General features: G+C 51.4%; 1 protein-coding gene across 2 annotated transcripts in view; it reads left to right on the top strand.

Moving 5' to 3' along the window:
* LOC146036386 (connector enhancer of kinase suppressor of ras 2-like) overlaps nucleotides 1-20329 on the top strand; it is a 410449-nt gene that overhangs the window by 320526 nt on the left and 69594 nt on the right. For both annotated transcript variants that reach the window (XM_083160369.1, XM_083160368.1), the window contains exons 12-13: nucleotides 2979-3065; nucleotides 7021-7268. In XM_083160369.1, coding sequence (XP_083016495.1) covers nucleotides 2979-3065; nucleotides 7021-7268 — 335 coding nt within the window. The remainder of the gene's footprint in view (nucleotides 1-2978; nucleotides 3066-7020; nucleotides 7269-20329) is intronic.

Raw genomic sequence — 20329 nt, 5'->3', positions numbered from 1 at the left:
AATTAGGAATGGCGACAGGCTGCACACAGCAAAATGATTCCCAGAGAGAGAAATGACAACAGAGCCCTCATCTCCCGCCAGAGTGTGTCCTGGGTACGTAGGGTGCTCAGTGCGATCATCCGTGCCGAAATACGCCGCCTCGTCCGCCTCGCCGGGCATGAGACTACAGCCTTAATTATCTATATATAACATATAGCCTGTCTATTAAAAGCTGCATGGATTTATCCATCTGCTCGGCCCCTCGCCAACTAGAAGGAAATACAACTGAGCGAGGCCGTTACTATTAGGTGTAATTATTATATTTCTCCCAAACACCACAGAGGTAACGATGCTGATAACAGGCTTATTTCACTTACAATGTTTGGTACTTGTGTAGTTTCACGGCGGCACTGGGATCGCATCGCACGCAACCTGTTCATACACCCACTATCGCCGCGCTCATTTTCCGCGGCCACTCGCGGGGTTAGCTACGCTTTCTGCGCTTCGGGCTCGGTGGCTCGCTGCGCTCAGCACACTTTATATTATTAACTCCATACCGACGTGGATAGTGGGGGTATGAACAGGTCGGGAGGACGTGTACCCCGTCCCATCACGGGTCTCGTTGTGCTCACCGCGCTTCAGGCTGACGTGGATAGTGAAGGTGTGCTAAACGTGGAAAGACACCAGTGGTAGGATCCTCCGTGTCACCGTTGTGTTATGTAGATGTTGCCGTAAGCAATATACTGTAACGGTGCAGGTTCAGAGAGATGACAGCTCTGGTTCTGCCGACACACAACATTATGAGTATTATGATAGAGCTCTGTCGATTTCTTCAGAGACAGTGGGATGGAGAGGAATCTCTCCCGGTACTGGGACATTACAGGGACAGGTATCCGACCCATCTCATTCCAAGGATAATGAACAATTTTTCCTGTGTGAGTCACGTATTTAAGATCTGTAAACTGCACTCACGCACAGCCCCCACCTCAGGAATCACCACTGTCGCATGGGATCTCCTAGCCACATCCGCAGGGGCTGGCTGATTATCTTTCTTTTGAAGCTGAGCATTTAGCTCTCAACAAACAAAACACTGACACCTAAGTAGTTGAGGGGGATCTGTTTTGTATAAGAGGGAACCCCCTTGGTGTCTCAGCCAACAACCTGTTTATGGATACACAAGACAAGATATACAGTTATTAGAAGGAAATAAACTATCGTTTGTGGTAAAATGCGTATCCACCAAATCAGCATGTTATCAGCCATTTACTGGGAGGCAGGGAGAGAATGCTGCACTCTGGTTGGTGGATAGCTCAAGCCATTCACCAATCATCAAGCTGAGAGCCATTCGCTATATGGCCACAAGCTAGAATAATGCACTCTGATTGGTGGATAAGCAGTTAAAGAATGCTGCACTCTGATTGGTGGATAGTCAGGTAGGAAATGCTGCACTCTGATTGGTGGATAGTCAGGTAGGAAATGCTGCACTCTTATTGGTGGATAGGCAGGTAGGAAATGCTGCACTCTAATTGGTGGATAGGCAGGTAGGAAATGCTGCACTCTGATTGGTGGATGTACAGGTAGGGAATGCTGCACTGTAATTGGTGGATGTTTAGGTAGAGAATGCTGCACCCTGATTGTTGGATAGGCAGGTAGAGAATGCTGCACTCTAATTGGTGGATGTTCAGGTAGAGAATGCTGCACCCTGATTGGTGTATAGGCAGGTAGAGAATGCTGCACCCTGATTGGTGGGTAGGCAGGTAGGGAATGCTGCACTCTGATTGGTGGATAGCCAGGTAGGAAATGCTGTGCATCAGACCATTCCTCTCCACTGACGCGACCAAAATTCTCATTCACTCTCTTGTCATCTCCCGCCTTGACTACTGCAACATCCTTCTCTCTGGGCTACCTCTCGCCCGCCTCGCACCTCTCCAATCCATTCTTAACGCTGCTGCTAGGCTCATCTTCCTCTCCCGCCGCTCTACCTCCGCCTCCCCCCTCTGCCTATCTCTTCACTGGCTCCCCATTCCTTTCCGAGTTCTCTTTAAACTCCTCACCACCACCTACAAGGCTCTCTCCTCCTCCACAGCTCCCTACCTCTCTTCACTGATCTCTATCCACACTCCCTCCCGTCCTCTTCGCTCCATCGCTGACCGCCGACTGACCTCTCACCTAATCACCTCCTCCCACTCCTGTGTCCAAGATTTCTCTCGCGCTGCCCCCCTGCACTGGAACAACCTCCCGCCACCCATCAGGCTATCTGATTCCCTTACCTCCTTCAAGCGCTCCCTCAAAACCCACTTTTTTCGACTAGCCTATCCCTCCTCCTAACCTCTTTTGATCCTCCTATCCTGCCTCCGTTCCCCTCCGTTCCTACTTATCCTGTTGTATTTCGTTCGTCCACCCACCTATTTTTAGTATGTTAACTCTTATGAGCAGGGCCCTCCTTCCTCACGTACTCACCCTACCTCATTACCTCACCTGTGCTCCTGTCCTGTTCTTCCCTTCCTCTACTTCATCTTCAGTCTCCTTGACAATTTTGACACCTACTTCTGAACTGATGCTGATTTTAGTTCTACCAGCTATACCCCTATTTATGCTGTATTTTTCAACACACCCTGTACGTTACCTTGTCATTTGTTTTTTGTTTGCTATGTACGGCGCTGTGGACACTTTGCGGCGCCTTATAAATAAACGTACTACTACTACTGCTGTATACTGTAGATCAGGCATTCCCAACCACGGTCCTCAAGGCCCACCAACAGTGCACGTTTTAGTGATATCCAGGCTTGAGCACAGGTGACTTAATTAGTACCTGAGTGATTCTGGATATCACTAAAACCTGCACTGTTGGTGTGCCTTGAGGACCGTGGTTGGGAACCACTGCTGTAGATGATGTTGATAGAACACAGGGACAGATAGGAGACTGCAGGCTTCTCTAGCTTGTGCCTGATGTACGTACATGGGTATGATGATGTAACTGGGTTCTGATCTCCCAACAGGTGACCTGAGGCCGGTGTCCATGCCGTCAGAATACAGCTGGATAGGAGATGCCAAGGAATCCAACATGTATAAGAGGGGCAGCAGAGGTGAGTACCAGCCACTCCCTGTTATACCGTTACGGTGGCCTTGACCAGGACTATAGGCTCCAGAACTTGTGCGTCTGAGCCCATAAAAGGTTCTGAGTGACGGACCGGCTGACCAGGTCAAGGTCCACATCGGTGTTAGAGCAGAATTTTAGGGTGTCACTATTAGCATGGACGCTAAGATGGACGGCGTCCCCCAAGATGCCGGATATATTTCTTGCTTTGTGAATGATCGCTGTTCTACAAATATGACTTTTATCGGCCAACAGCCTGACCTCTGGCCACAGCCTGACCTCTGGCCACAGCCCGACCTCTGGCCACAGCCCGACCTCTGGCCACAGCCCGACCTCTGGCCAACAGCCCGACCTCTGGCCACAGCCCGACCTCTGGCCATAGCCCGACCTCTGGCCACAGCCCGACCTCTGGCAAACTCAGACCCTATTACAATACCTATACCCCATAATGACGGACTGATGTCGGAAGCAGGTGCCCAGTCTGCTCCCTGCCGCAGCCCACGGGGGGCTCCCTGAGAGGTGGCATCACTACCACATGGGCCTCATCGCAGTAACATCATTAGCGCACAATCTCCTGTTATCTGAGCCAGATGTCAGCCCCTTATATACTGACAAACAGCTGCCATCAGCGGAGCGGCAGCCACGTCAGCAGGTGGCACAGTGTGGGCAGCCCGGCTGTGCCAGTAATACCAGGGAGCCCACTCACACTATTAGCAGTTCACTCACATTTGTGGAGTTGTTTCCAAGCATAAACCTTTGCAGGAGGTTTCCTGAAGCCTTCTGTACCTCTCGGTGGTGTGATGCTAGGAGCCTACACTGATGAGCCTGAGATGAAAGCAGCAGTGTCTCTGGGTGCTTGTCATAACACCTGAGCTCCAGCATTATATCTGCGTATAAGACCCATCTGCTCCCATCTCTCCGCTGATCTCTATATTGGGACCTGGGAGTATTTTTATCCATTTCCTCTCTATGATATTGTCTGATCTGTCCCCGGGTCTCCGTAGCTCTCAGAGGAAGAGGGCTGTCTGTCACTGGGAGGAAAGTTATTATGATCCGGCTGGGCCTCTGTGCGGAGAACGTGGACGGTGTCGTGTTCTTGGTTCTGACAAATGCTTTGGGCAGTATTCAATGAGGCTGATCCGCCATGGCGATTTTGTGCTATTTTCGTGCTGTACGGCGATTTTTTTGACTAAACCGGTGAATCACCCTATTCAATGACCAGATGGCGAATACATTTCAAGGTTTTTATCGCCATGATTCACTGAGTAGCAATCGCTATCTTTTTATGGGGAAGTGGAATGTGAACTTTTAAAATAAAGTGTTTTGTTTTATACATTTGGTGTCAAAAAATCAGGAATTTTATTCTGAGGAGGGGCATGCTATTTTTATTCATGTGCTGTAAGCACATGAATATATATTTAATTAAAAAAAAATATATATATATATATATATATATTTTTTTTTATTTTTTTTACACAGACCAGCCAGCAGGGGGCCGGAGCCCAGCCGCTCATTAGATATTCATATATTCATTGCACCCGATCATTACATATGCACGATCGGGTGCAGTGAATACCCGGCCCCCTGTTGGCTCTCCCGGGGGGGCAGCCTGTGCTGCCTGGCTCCCGGGGAACCCACCTCCTCCCCCCCACAAATGTTCTGGGGCAGGCAGGGAGACTTCCATCTCCCTGCCTGCCGCCGTCCTCAGGCTCTCTGCGGCATCGCCGCAGGAGTTAAAATTTGCCAGCCCCTGACTCGTTGAATACTGGAGCCGGCGAGGCTCCGGAATGCGGCGGGCAGTGGCGAATGTGCAGCGAATCCTAAACAGGATTCGCTGCACATCGTCAAAAATCTCATTGAATACTGCCCTTTGTTACAGAGAAAATGGGCCGAAGCAGCTCGGATGAGACTTTTGTGAGGCTGCCGCATAGGAATCTGCAGATCTTATTCCTGTAGACCAGGCATGTCCAAACTATGTCCCTCCAGCTGTTGTGAAACTACAAGTCCCATCATGCCTTGCCACAGTTTTGCTATTAGGGAAATACTGTTGCAAGGCATGCTGGGATATGTAGTTTCACAACAGCTGGAGGGCCATAGTTTGGACGTCCCTGCTGTAGACATTAGTAACAATAGGAAGGTAGTTCTATAACGGCCGCTGTAGGGGGGTATTGGATGTGTAAGGGCCGTGCACTGGTAGGTGTGAGAATAGGGGTGGGACACAACGTGACACATGATACATGCCCATCCTATGAGGGAGGGACATCACGCCTCAGAGAGAGGTAAAGTGCAGACGTCAGCTTCTAAGAGACATTTGTCTAGCACAGTTTTTGAAATGACAGAATTTTTTTTTGGGGGGGGGGAAGTTGGGTGAGAATATTGACACCAGCATCCCGTATGCCTAATATCCGGACAACTAAACTAGCCCTGATCCTTCTTCAGGCAGCCAAACCCTCCTCCCCCTCCCACCCGCGGCCTAACCCTCCACCCCTGCAGCCAAACCCTCCTCACCCCACCTGTTACCTAACCCTCCACCCCTGCAGCCAAACTCTACCTCCCCCACCCGTAGCCAACCCCTAACCCCCCCACCGCAGTCTCCTACCTCTCCTATTGCTTCACCCCCACACCTGAAGCCTATCCCCCCACCCACGTCCTAACCCTCCACCCCTGCAGCCAAACCCTCCCTCCCCCACCCACCCGTAGCCAACCCCTATCCCTCCCCCTACAGTCTCCAACTGCCTCACCACCCCCCACCTGCAGCCTAATCCTAACCCTCCCCCACAACCCCACACCCTACCCCTAACCCTCCCTTCCCGCAGCCTCAACCTAATTCTTCATTCAAGCAGCATAGCCTTCCCTCCACCACCCTCATCCCTAACCATATTACAATCCCTACCCCCACAGTATTACCCATCTGTCCCACAGCCAACCCCCCCCCCCTCCACCTGTGATATAACCCTCCAATCTTGCAGCCAAACCATCCACCCACCTGCAGCCTAACCCTCCAATCCCACAGCCACACCCTCCCCCCCACCTGTGGCCTAACCCTCCAATCCCACAGCCAACCCCCCCCCCCCCCAATCTGCAGCCTAACCCTCCAATCCCACAGCCAAACCCTCCCCCCCCCCCCCCACCTGCGGCCTAACCCTCCAATCCCACAGCCAACCCCCCCCCCCCACACACACACATGTGGCCTAACCCTCCAATCCCACAGCCAAACCCCCCCCCCCCCCCCACTTGCGGCCTAACCCAATCCCGCAGCCAACTTCCCCCCCATCCCCCCCCCCCCCCAACCTGCGGCCTAACCCTCCAATCCCACAGCCAAAAGTGGCCTAGCCAACCCCCCCCCCCCCCCACCTGCAGTCTAATCATAGGTCCCAGTCATTAGTTTGACCATGAATGACCAGACAAAACATTGATATGGGAGAAAGGGCAACATGCAATAGTTCGACATTGAAAAAAGGGTGACACAAGCAAAGAGTCTACTTGAAAAAGTAGACACAGGAAACAGTCGGCTTTGTTGGTTTCTATGATGACATCTGTCAACATGGACCCCCAATTAGTGTGGCACGTACCCTCGCATTGCTCACTTCACTCAAATCAATTGTTGTCCACGTGGATGCTAAAGTACGAAAAAGTTCTAATACAAAAGATTGTGAAAAAGATTTAAAAACTGGATGTTTATTTTTGGTTTGTAATTGTAATAAAGGTGATATTTGGGGATGGTGCGGCCACTACAGAAGGTGTGTCTGTGGGTGTGTAGGAAATATAGAGTGTCACTTTCTTACCATACCCCAAGTGCTGATCTGTGGGCTGGGAAGAAAGGTCATGGCGACACCAGTGACATCTGAGAGTTTATAATTCATTCTGACGCCCACAGGCAGGAAGACGCTGGCACTGCACTTACCTCTCCTCTCTCTCTGTCTTCTCTCCTCGCCCATCCACTGACTCTGAGAACTCGCTGCTGCGCTACCTGAGCGATGATAAGATCCTGGTGATACAAGAGGAACCGGTGACGCAGAAGGACAACAAGAGGGACACGGGCCGGAGATCCAGGAAAAAAGGAAAAAACCCAGGAAGCCCCAATTACCCCATCAGCCCGTCCATGCTAACTTCCTCCGGGAGGCCGGACCCAGCTCAGCAAGATGCCTTGACGTTCTCCCTTGCTGAGAGTAACACTGTGCCCCTATACCACGTGAGTAGTGGCACCGATGTTTGTGTCCCTCTGATTGCCATGTGTCACTATTGCATTATGTGACCCTTCTCACCATGTCATCAGCAATTCTTACATGACAATGGGGTCTATGTACTAAGCATTGGAGAGAGATAAAGTGGACAGTGATAAAGAGCCTGGTAGGGGGCCAGATGCACTAAGCTTCAAAAGTGATAAAATGGAGAGTGATAAACAGACAGCCAATCAGCTCCTACCTGTCCAGACCTGTTCGCTACGCTGTGTATGTTTGCAGCCTTGTGAACAAGTAAATGCTGACCGCCCCAACCCCCCCCCCCCCCCCGCCACGCGCGCACCCGCTCAGCTCGCTTACACATCACCTTACATGGTCCTCGACCTGTGTGTGACCTTGTCCCCTGCTACCCCTTTCCTCTGTGTTTGTGACCCCATCTACCCCAATTTTCCTGATGTCTGATCCCCTCTTACCCTAAAGTGTGTGTGTGTGTGTGTGTGTGTGTGTGTGTAACACCTTGTACCCAAATAAAAATGTGTAATGGGCATTATGGTGTGTGGTATAACTTGTAATGGGCATTACGGTGTGTGGCATAATTTGAAATGAGCATTATGGCATGTGATATTATGTGTAATAGGCATAACGGTGTGTGGTATTATGTGTAATAGGCATTATGGCATGTGATATTATGTGTAATAGGCATTACGGTGTGTGGTATTATGTGTAATAGGCATTATGGTGTGTGGTATTATGTGTAATAGGCATTATGGTGTGTGGTATAACTTGTAATGGGCATTACGGTGTGTGGCATAATTTGAAATGAGCATTATGGCATGTGATATTATGTGTAATAGGCATAACGGTGTGTGGTATTATGTGTAATAGGCATTATGGCATGTGATATTATGTGTAATAGGCATTACGGTGTGTGGTATTATGTGTAATAGGCATTATGGTGTGTGGTATTATGTGTAATAGGCATTATGGTGTGTGGTATTATGTGTAATAGGCATTACGGTGTGTGGTATTATGTGTAATAGGCATTATGGTGTGTGGTATTATGTGTAATAGGCATTATGGTGTGTGGTATTATGCTCCTTTTTGCCATGCAAGGGTCCAACCTGCTTCAGTATTTGGATCTGGGACCACCCATTGCCAGATTTCTAGATTTGCCCATGCCTGGGGCCCTGGCACTGCAGTCACTGTCAGAGGTGCGGCGAGGATTCCCCAGAACGGCGAGGCTCGTCAAAAATACAGCGAGCCCACTGCATATAGTGGCGAGCCTCGCCGTTTTCACAGCCCCCCAGACACAGGGATCCTGGTTCAGCGGTATTTAAGCAGTATGCCTCGGCTCAGCAAACTTTCTCCGCACTCCAGGAAGCAGACCTGCCGGTTTACCGTCACTTTAGACACGCCCCCAACGCGTTTCATGGATTCACCGTCACTTTAGGCACGCCCTCAACGCGTTTCATGGATGAACCGCGTTGAGGGCATGTCTAAAGTGACGGTAAACCGACAGGTCTGCTTCCTGGAGTGCGGAGAAAGTTTGCTGAGCCGAGGCATACTGCTTAAATGACGCTGAACCGGGATCCCTGTGTCTGCCATTGTTTGGATGCTGGTGACGTGATTATGCATCTTTTAAAACCCCCATGTATGTCAGCTTTTATTCAAGTAAAGTGTTACAAATTGCTTACAGCGCTCCTCCTCCCTTGTTTCTTCTATATATATATATATATATATATATATATATATATATATATATAGCAGATTGGGGGCAGAGGCACTCCAGGGTCTTGGTAATAATGGAAGCAGACACAGGGGTCCGTGCAACGTTTCGGTCTTTATTTGACCTTTTTCAAGCTCACCAAAAACCATACAAAAACATACCTTTATACCTTCACCAAACACCGTGTGCAAGGTCACCCGCTCACCGCCGCAGGTCCCAGTCAGGATGACGTCACTAGCCAGCGACGCATACCAGCCGGTATGCCAGGAAGTCAACGGGTTGCTAGGCGACCTGAAAATAACAAAGAGTGAATATCACGTTAAAAAATGGGCACAGCAAAACTAAACATATATCCTAACAGGCAATAATGCAGAGAATCAACATGATAAATAAGCAATACAATAATAAGAATGCCTAGGATAACATAACCAAAAGATCTCGAGACACAGTTAAGCAGACAGGAGAGGGTGCTGAAACAATTTAAAGAAACGGAAGGAAGCTACAGGCTTCATTAAGACCTGATGGAGCCACCGTGTTCAGATGGTGAATCCACCAGGTCTCATGCTGCAGAAGCTTAATGTCGCGATCACCTCCCCTTTTAGTTTTGGGTATGTGATCGATAATTTTGTATCGTAGCGTCGCTAGTCCGTGTTTGAGTTCACGGAAGTGCCGTGGAACCGGTTGTTCCTGAGGCAGAATCCTACCCTCCAGGGCTTTCCTGATGTGTGAGCGATGTCCTGCCATGCGTTCTTTGAACTGGCAGGACGTCTTACCCACATACAGAAGACCGCACGGACAGCGTATAATGTATATAACGTGCGTGGTACTGCAAGTCATAACATGACGCAAGGGAATGCGGGCTCCCGTATGTGGGTGGGCAAAGCTGTCACATGTTTCCAAGAAGCTACAGGTGGTGCATTGCACACATCTATAGCAACCGGGTTTGCGAACCAAGAAATTACTGGGACCCGGTGCTTTCTGTTGGGTCACGTCATTGTGGACCAGAATGTCTTTCAGATTGCGTGCTCTCTGGAAGCTAGGCATAATGGTAGTATGTGCGAACATTTTGAGATCAGGGTCTTTGGCCAACATGGGCCATAACCTACGGGTGGTTTTAGTGATGACGTCACTGGAGGCATTATATTTCTGAACAAATGGGATCTTATCGCCAAGGGGGGTCGCATCCTTAACCACCAGGGTTTGCTCGCGTGGAATGCCCAAAGCCTTAGTTTTGGCTTTTTGTAACTCTTTCCAATTATAACCCCTTTGGAGGAATTTAAGGCACATTAAATCAATCTCAGATTCAGCTTCTGACCCAGAGGCACAGATGCGGCGAACCCTAAGGAATTGAGAGAAGGGTAATCCCCGTTTAGATGAGGCTGGATGTGCACTGCTTGCATGGAGCAGTGTATTTGTATCCGTGGGTTTTTTGTAGAGGCCTGTAGTGATCACCCCTTCATTGAGTCTAATTTGTATGTCAAGGAAGTGAACATCGGAAACGCTGATCTCGTGCGTGAATTTAATGGTACTATCCATTAAATTAATGGACTTCATCAGATTGGCGAATTTCAACTGTGTACCGGCCCAAACAAGCAGCAGGTCATCTATATAGCGGCCTAATAGCAAAATCTTATTGGCAATATAGGGATCACTGTAAAACACATCCTTCTCAAATTCAAACATGTAGCTGTTTGCGAACGCAGGGGCTACGCAAGAACCCATCGCGCAGCCCCTGCGTTGCAAATACCAATTACCATCAAAGAGAAAGTAGTTACGTTGTAAGGTGAGAGTCAGCAGTTGGCAGAAAAAATTAATGTCAGGGCCATTATAGCAAGAGCTATTAAGTAGCAGCCTTTTCACTGATTCAACGCCCGCAGCATGCGGGATGTTCGTGTACAGACTGATAACGTCCATAGTACACAAGGAGCAGTTCGCAGGCAGAGAGGAAAGATCCTGTAGTTTGAGAATGACAGCAGTAGAATCTCGTAGATAAGTACTTTGTGCCTGGATAGTCGGTTGGAGATAGAAGTCGAGGAATTTGGAGACTTTATAGTACACTGAGTCCCTGGCCGCAATTATCGGCCTACCAGGTGGATTGGACATACTCTTATGTAGTTTCGGGAGGGAATAAAGGACAGGGGCAATCGGATTCTCTTGAAACAGGGCTTTCGCAGTGTTGGGTAGTATCAAGCCATCCAAAGCAGCTTGATCAAGGATGGTTTTTAACTCTTTATTGAAGCTTTCCGTAGGGTCTGTCGACAATGTAGAGTAGACATCAGGATCACTAAGTTGACGGTACAGCTCGTCCTTGTATTGTTGCAGGTCCTGGATCACAATGCCCCCTCCCTTATCAGCTGAACGTATAACAATGGAGGGATCCTGACCCAAGGCTTTGAGACAAGCGAGTTCATCTTGTGATAGATTAGGTATATTGTTCACAGAGCGTTGCACTTCACTGGGGACCAAGAAGTCAAGGGCTTTAGCGAAGCTTTTCAGGGTGGTGTTATTGGTTACAGGATCAAAGGTCGATTTGGTACGTATGGGACAGCTGGGGGCAGTGGATTGGGGCAGATCGGTTTCAGTTTTGTGATAAAATTCACGAAGCCTGAGTTTACGGTTGAAACGGTAGGAGTCAATCTTCCATTGGAACTCATTAAATTTAGAAGATGGAACAAATGAAAGTCCCTTACTTAGGACAGCCATTTCTTTATCTGTCAAAGCATGATTGGACAAGTTGAAGATTATTTGTTCCTCCTCCTGTCTGGCTACACTCTCCTCTATATATATATATATATATATATATATATATATATATATATATATATATATTTTTTTTTTTTATATATTTAGCCAGATCTGTCACTCAACCCCTGTGGAGAACGTTCCTGTGTAGAACAGTTTCACTTTCATGTGTCTGACGTTCCGCCCCCTTGACATCACCTCCCCCCGCCCAGCCAGGGCTACAGTACACGCCCACCATCCACTATTACTCCACAGCCACCATCCACCATTACTCCTGCACATCCCTACCCTCTGCCAGGACCCCAGCGACCCCCCTCCCGCGATTCGCGGGACCCCCCGCGACCCCCCCCTCCCGCGATTTGCGGGACCCCCCGCGACCCCCCCTCCCGCGATTCGCGGGACCCCCCGCGACCCCCCCTCCCGCGAATCGCGGGACCCCCGCCCCCCCGCGAATTGCGGGACCCCCGCGACCCCCCTCCCGCGATTCGTGAGACCCCCGCGACCCCCCCTCCCGCGATTTGCGGAACCCCCGTGACCCCCCCTCCCACCATTCGCGGGACCCCGCACCCCCCCTCCCGCGATTCGCGGGACCCCCGCTTTCCACCCTCCCGCGAGTCTCGGGACCCCCGCGACCCCCCCTCCCGTGATTCGCGGGACCCCCGTGAACCCCCCCTCCCGCGATTCGCAGGACCCCCGTGACCCCCCTACCGCGATTCGCGGGACCCCCGCGACCACCCCGGTATCCGGACTATTGTTAGACAGCACTTACATCGACAGCCATTACATCGACACCATTAGTTCGACAGCTCAATAGGTCGACATGGTTTTAGGTCGACATACCATTAGGTCGACATGTCATTATGTCGACAGCTCATTAGGTCGACAGCTCATTAGGTCGACAGCTCATTAGGTCGACATGTTTTTAGGTCGACACTGCCATTAGGTCGACAGTGTCTATGTCGACAGTCAAAAGGTCGACATGGGTTTTTTCACTGTTTATTGAGCCGACATGTGCCGACAGGCGGTATATTATGCCCTACTATCCACTAGGGTGTGGTGGGAGAATAAAATAGTGTGCCGAGCGCAGCGAGGCACCGTGCCCGTATAGGCACGGTATAGCGAGCGGCTGCGGTACACTTCAAACTGTGTCCATGTCGACTGTGTCGACATTTCGGCCAAAAAACAGTGAAAAAACCCATGTCGACCTTTTGACTGTCGACATAGACTCTGTCGACCTAATGGCAGTGTCGACCTAAAAACATGTCGACCTAATGAGCTGTCGACCTAATGGGCTGTCGACCTAATGAGCTGTCGACATAATGACATGTCGACCTAATGGTATGTCGACCTAAAACCATGTCGACCTATTGAGCTGTCGAACTAATGGTGTCGATGTAATGGCTGTCGATGTAAGTGCTGTCTAATATCCGTCCCAGACCCGACCACCCCCTCCCGCGATTCGCTGGACCTCCGCGACCACCCCCTCCCGCGATTCGCAGGACCCCTGCATCCTCCCCTCCCGCGATTCGCGGGACCCCTGCGACCCCCCCTCCCGGCATTAAAAGGGCCCCCCACGACCCCCCCTCCCGCGATTCACGGCACCCCCCCCCCCACTGTGATTTGCGACCCCCCTCCCACAATTCGCGCCGCCCCCTCCCGCGATTCACGGAACCCCCCGTAGCGCCCTCCTCCCGCGATTTGCAGGCCCCCTCGGCACTTCTCGCGATTTGCGACCGCCCCCTAATTCACACATTCGGGGACCCCACCTCCCGCGATTCATGCCCCCCTCACGCAATTCACGGCACCCCCCACACCCCCCTTCCTGCGATTCGCAACCCCCCACGACCCCCCCTCCCGCGATTAACGAAACCCCCCGTAGCGCCCCCCTCCCGTGATTTGCGGGCCCCCTCGGCACCTCTCGCGATTTGCGACCGCCCCGTAATTCACACATTCGGGGACCCCCCCTCCCGCGATTCATGCCCCCCTCACGCAATTCACGGCACCCCCATACCCCCCTTCCTGCGATTCGGAACCCCCCCACGACCCCCCCTCCCGCGATTCATGCCCCCTCCCGCGATTCACGGACCCCCGCACCACCCCCCTGCGCCCACCCTCCCTTGATTCACGCCCCCCTCATGCAATTCACGGCAACCCCCCACACCCCCCCTCCTGCGATTCGCAGCCCCTCCACGACCCCCCCTCCTGCGATTCATGACCCCTCCCGTGATTCACGGACCCCCGCACCACCCCCCCCTTGACTCACGGCACCCCACGCGCCCCTCCCGCAATTCACGGACCTCCGCAACCCCCCCTCCCGCAATTCACTAACCCCGACAACCCCCCTCCCGCAATTTGCGGACCCCCCTTCCCACGATTCAAGCCCCCCCGCGCCCCCGATTTGCGGACCCCCCTCCCGCTAACCGCGGATCCCCACACACCACCCCCCCTCCCGCAATTTGCAGACCCCCCAGACCCCCTTCCGGCAATTCCACCCCCCAGCGGACCACCGTGGCCCCCGCTCCCGCATTTCACGTACCCCCGTGACAATGGTGGATCCTGTACCACCACAAGCAGGTACCGCCCCTAGGTGGGAAATCCGGCCCTGGCTGCCGCACTGCAGGTTTCCCCACTGCCCTCTGCACCAGCGCCACAACTTTTATCAATGTCTTGCCCACATACCACTATTATACAGCCTCCTGCTCTCATGCACGCTCACTCCCTCCCAGTGGGAGGAGACGCTCACCCACTGCCGGGAGCTGCATACTGTCCCCCACCCTCCTCCTGTTCTAGGGATGCCCATCGACCATCAATGATTTTCAAATAATCGATGGTTTATGGCCGATGTTGAATACTTTTGCCATCAATGTGGGAGGACACTGCCCTGCCTCCTGTTCTCCTGCCCCGTAACTTCCGCCAGTGGAGACCCGCTCACCCTGTGTTGCCCACATTCCCCTATCATGCTTTACCGCCCAGCCTCCTGCTCTCATGCACCCTAACTCCCACCCAGTCGGAGGAGACACTGACTCCTGTATTTCTGTGCTGCCACACTGGACTCTCACCCACTGGCAGAAGCTGCACAGTGTCCACCACCCTCTTTAGTCCCCCGTATGCCCACACACCCCTATCACTACCCAGCTTCCTGCTCTCCTGAACCGTAACTTCCACCACTGGGTAATCGCTGACGCTGTGTTGCCCACATACCCCTATCATGCCTCATATCCCAGCCTCCTGCTCTCATGCACCCTAACTCCCACCCAGTCGGAGGAGACACTGACTCCTGTATTTCTGTGCTGCCACGCTGGACCCTCACCCACTGGCAGAAGCTGCACAGTGTCCACCACCCTCTTTAGTCCCCCGTATGCCCACACACCCCTATCACTACCCAGCTTCCTGCTCTCCTGAACCGTAACTTCCACCACTGGGTAATCGCTGACGCTGTGTTGCCCACATACCCCTATCATGCCTCATATCCCAGCCTCCTGCTCTCATGCACCCTAACTCCCACCCAGTAGGAGGAGACACTGACTCAGGGCCATCGTCCGGTACTCCTGTGCTGCCACGCTGGACCCTCACCCACTGCCAGAAGCTGCAATATAGGGCATCTTTCATACAATTCTAACCATATTTCTCACAATACAAATGTTCACAAATTAAGGGGCGTAGCCCCTTACGCCGGTGTGAAGAGCGCCCGTAGGGCGCGATGAATCACCTAGTATATATATATATATATATATATATATATATACACACACACACACACACACACACACACACACATGCTATACTTGATACTTTGTAACACTGCCGCCTCCTTTCCTGTCAGCCTTCCTCACCGCTGTCTTCCTGTGACAGCCCACAGATATGTACAGAGAGGTGACTGTTACACATTAACCATATAGATCCCAGGTAAAATTGTCACACATTGTCATAACCCGGGTTCAGTCTAATATCTGACACTTGGGGTCTAGACATTGTCTATTTAATAATCCACAACCACTGGAAAGGGGGTGGCAGAGGGGGATAGAGGAGGTGGGGGGAGGGGGGGCTGAAGAAACAGAGAGAGGGGATAAAACAAATCTCAGGCAGCGTTGGTGGGTACATCCCATAATACATGTCTTGTGTATGACCGGGTTGGGTGTACATGTAGCTGGACATAATGCCGGTGTTACTGGCGCAAAGTTCTGCAGGTACTGAGATCCTCCGGCTCCGCATGTGGGCGTAAAAACTCAGATGTTAGGGCCACACTCACCAGATTGGGCTGTTGACCTAAGGCCGAGTGGGTGGTTGGAATCCTGACGTCTGGGCCAGATTCTCTCCCTGTACGTGGCATCAGGAATGAAGATTCATTAGGCCCAGAGACGATGTTCTGAGGCTGCAGATCATTCCACCAAGTGGTTCTGTGTTTTCTGTCACCTTCCTGCCAGCCTGAACCAAGGCCGGTGGTTTTATGCCCCAGTCTGCGGACCCCCATAGACTGTTAGTATCCCAGGAAATCACTGATACCCTGACACCTCCCCATCTACCACCAACACTCAGTACATGGGCACTTAGATCACATTTCTTCCCCATTCTGCTGAACTACTGACCATGTCTGCAAGGTGTAGTGGACTGAGTTGCTGCCGCATGATTGGCTGATCAGATAATTGCATTAATAAATAGGTGTACCTAACAAGGTGGCCAATGAGAAAGAAAGATAACAGAACACGCTGACTATAGCATTCTGGGGAAATGTATGCAAAATCAACCATAATCCAGCTGTCGCTACTAGAATTCCACCACCCTAAGACATAGGACATAGGTGCATATTCTCCCGGTACAACCGAGAGGCTCGGGAAGATCGGGTGGCAGTCCTGCCCCCCCCCCTCCTGAAAAGTGGGCATGTGCCCCACATCCCCACTCACCCCTCAAATCCATCCCCAGATATCTCTGCTGACCCCCGCTAAGTGGGCGTGCCGATGATGTGATCCAAACTGAAATGCGCCATCATCATAGAATTGCGTTCCCAATTCACAAAGCCCTTTACTGATAGGGGACTGGAAATGGGAACTATTGGGGTATGCTGGCTCCTGCATTTATATTGTACTGTAAGGTAATTACATGCTTGGGTACTTGTGTCGTTTCACGACGGCACTTATGCTGTCAGCGTAGCGTTCCTGTCAGAATCAGCATAGTGTTACCGCGGCCAGCGTAGTTAGCGTAGTCAGTCAGAAGTAGTGTAGTGTTCCCGCGGCCAGCTTAGTCAGCGTTCTTGTCAGAATCAGCGTAGTGTTACCGCGGCCAGCGTAGTTAGCGTAGTCAGTCAGAAGTGTCCCTGTCAGGTCCAGTGTAGTCAGTCAGCGGTATTGTAGTCAGTCAGCAGTACATTATATGACACATGTCGTCATTACTGTGTCAGATGTATGATATGACAGGTGTGAATGTGTTCCTGAAACACCCCCACTATCCACGCCAGCCCGAAGCATACTGAGCCGACCTTTTCATACCCCCACTATCCACGTTGGCGTGGAGTTGATTTTATTTAGTGTGGCGAGCGCACCGAGCCTGAAGCGTGGCGAACGGACGCAGATGACCTTACATGTAATCCGCGTCCGCTCGCCACACTATATAACATCAACCCCACGCCGACGTGGATAGTGGGGGTATGAAAAGGTCGGGAGGATGTGTAACGTGTCACATTGCGCTCGCCACGCTTCGGGCTGCCGTGGATAGTGGGGGTATGAAATGGAGGCATTTGCCAGTATGTAACATGGAGCACTGGAAAATGCCTCCTTCATTGTGAATGAGACGCACTTGCATCCGCACCCCGTCTTTGGACAGGAGACGCACGCGCTACAGAACCCCTAACCCTGTCGGCAGGCTGCCGCAATAGCTACTCAGACGCAGGAGCATCTCAATGGGTATCATGCTGGCACCGGTGGTGTGAGAGAGGCGCTGACTAGGCCAGAGATGCGGTTACCGGCAACAGTAAAGTAGTTACTTGTGTAGTGTCACGGCGGCAGCCTACGCTGATAACGTAACTTAGGCTGCCCCGTGACACTACACAAGTACCCATGCTTGCAGCACTATATGTAGGGTGAGTTATTTTATTTCTGTGCAGAGTAAATACTGGCTGCTTTATTCTTACACTGCAATTTAAATTTCAGTTTCAACAAAATGTTACACTATCTGCCTCTGTTACACCTGCCCCACCTGCAGTGCAGCATGCTTTTGTGCAGCACACTGACCATGTACACGCAGAGAGTGGAATCTGTCACACGTCACCACGCTGACCATAGACAGACGGAGAGTGGAATCTGTCACACGTCACCACGCTGACCATAGACACGCGGAGAGTGGAATCTGTCGCATGTCACCACGCTGACCATAGACACAAGGAGAGTGGAATCTGTCACACGTCACCACGCTGACCATAGACACGCGGAGAGTGGAATCTGTCACATGTCACCACGCTGACCATAGACACGCGGAGAGTGGAATCTGTCACATGTCACCACGCTGACCATAGACACGCGGAGAGTGGAATCTGTCACATGTCACCACGCTGACCATAGACACGCGGAGAGTGGAATCTGTCACACGTCACCACGCTGACCATAGACACACGGAGAATGGAATCTGTCACATGTCACCACGCTGACCATGGACACGTGAGAGTGGAATCTGTCACATGTCACCACGCTGACCATAGACACACGGAGAGTGGAATCTGTCACATGTCACCGCGCTGACCATAGACACGCGGAGAGTGGAATCTGTCACATGTCACCACGCTGACCATAGACACACGGAGAGTGGGATCTGTCACATGTCACCGCGCTGACCATAGACACACGGAGAGTGGAATCTGTCACATGTCACCACACTGACCATAGACACGCGGAGAGTGGAATCTGTCACACGTCACCACGCTGACCATAGACACACGGAGAATGGAATCTGTCACATGTCACCACGCTGACCATGGACACGTGAGAGTGGAATCTGTCACATGTCACCACGCTGACCATAGACACACGGAGAGTGGAATCTGTCACATGTCACCACGCTGACCATGTACACGCAGAGAGTGGAATCGGTCACATGTCACCACGCTGACCATGGACACGTGAGAGTGGAATCTGTCACATGTCACCACGCTGACCATAGACACACGGAGAGTGGAATCTGTCACATGTCACCACACTGACCATAGACACACGGAGAGTGGAATCTGTCAAATGTCACCACGCTGACCATAGACACACGGAGAGTGGAATCTGTCACGTCACCACTCTGACCATAGACACGCGGAGAATGGAATCTGTCACATGTCACCACGCTGACCATAGACACGCGGAGAGTGGGATCTGTCACATGTCACCACGCTGACCATAGACACACGGAGAGTGGAATCTGTCACATGTCACCGCGCTGACCATAGACACACGGAGAGTGGAATATGTCACATGTCACCACGCTGACCATAGACACACGGAGAGTGGAATCTGTCACATGTCACCACGCTGACCATGTACACGCAGAGAGTGGAATCTGTCACATGTCACCACGCTGACCATAGACACACGGAGAGTGGGATCTGTCACATGTCACCACGCTGACCATAGACACACGGAAAGTGGAATCTGTCACATGTCACCACGCTGACCATAGACACGCGGAGAGTGGAATCTGTCACATGTCACCACGCTGACCATAGACACACGGAGAATGGAATCTGTCACATGTCACCACACTGACCATAGACACGCGGAGAGTGGAATCTGTCACATGTCACCACGCTGACCATAGAGACAACACTGGCCCTGACTCCGGTGACCCCGGCGATTAATCCAGTGCACTGCATAATGATGTGCTGCGGAGCGATCGGTCAGGGCCAGTGTTCTCCATGACAACACTGGCCCTGACTCCGGTGACCCCGGCGATTAACTTGATTTATCCAGCGCACTGATTATCGTCTGTTGCCGCACACTGCCAGCTAGTCATTGTGATGTGTGGCCGGTATTAGTGACTAGACCCCACATAACCAAGGGGTGTGGATCATTAGGTGGACAGTCAATACAAAGGTAGGCACAAGCAAAAGGTAGACATTGAAAAGGTCAACATGAGTTGCCCATTTTTCGCCCGATGTTGACATGGACAGCGTATTGGTGTACCGCGTCCCCCCGCATGGCGCACTGCGCTCAGCACACTGTTATATTCTGCCTCTGTGCCCACTGGGATGGGAAAGTACGAACAAGTCGGTTTAAAAAAAACTCATGTCGACTTTTTTCCATGTGAACCTTTTATTTGTGTCAACCGTTTGCAATGTCGACCTTTTTTATGTGTTGATCTTCTATTTGTTGACCAATAGTGATAAACCTTTTGACTGTCGACCTAATTACTGCATAACATAATAAAGTGTTACACAATGTCCGCTATTGTTCTCTGATGTCAGTGACATCACATTCTGACAGACTGCAGTGCGAGCTTACAGAGAACACACATGACGTGTGTGTGTGTGTGTGTGTGTGTGTGGGCGTGCGTGTGTGTGTGTGTGTGTGTGTGTGCACTGCTGGTCAGAAGGTTTAGCCTCCACATAATTCCAGTTTCTAATGAAATTTGTGC

This window comes from Crinia signifera, chromosome 9, assembly GCF_055691185.1.
Source record: "Crinia signifera chromosome 9, ASM5569118v1, whole genome shotgun sequence".
NCBI classification, from domain to species: Eukaryota; Metazoa; Chordata; class Amphibia; order Anura; family Myobatrachidae; genus Crinia; species Crinia signifera.
The sequence above is the reverse complement of the archived record's forward strand: the minus strand, read 5'-3'. Positions and strand labels throughout refer to the sequence as shown.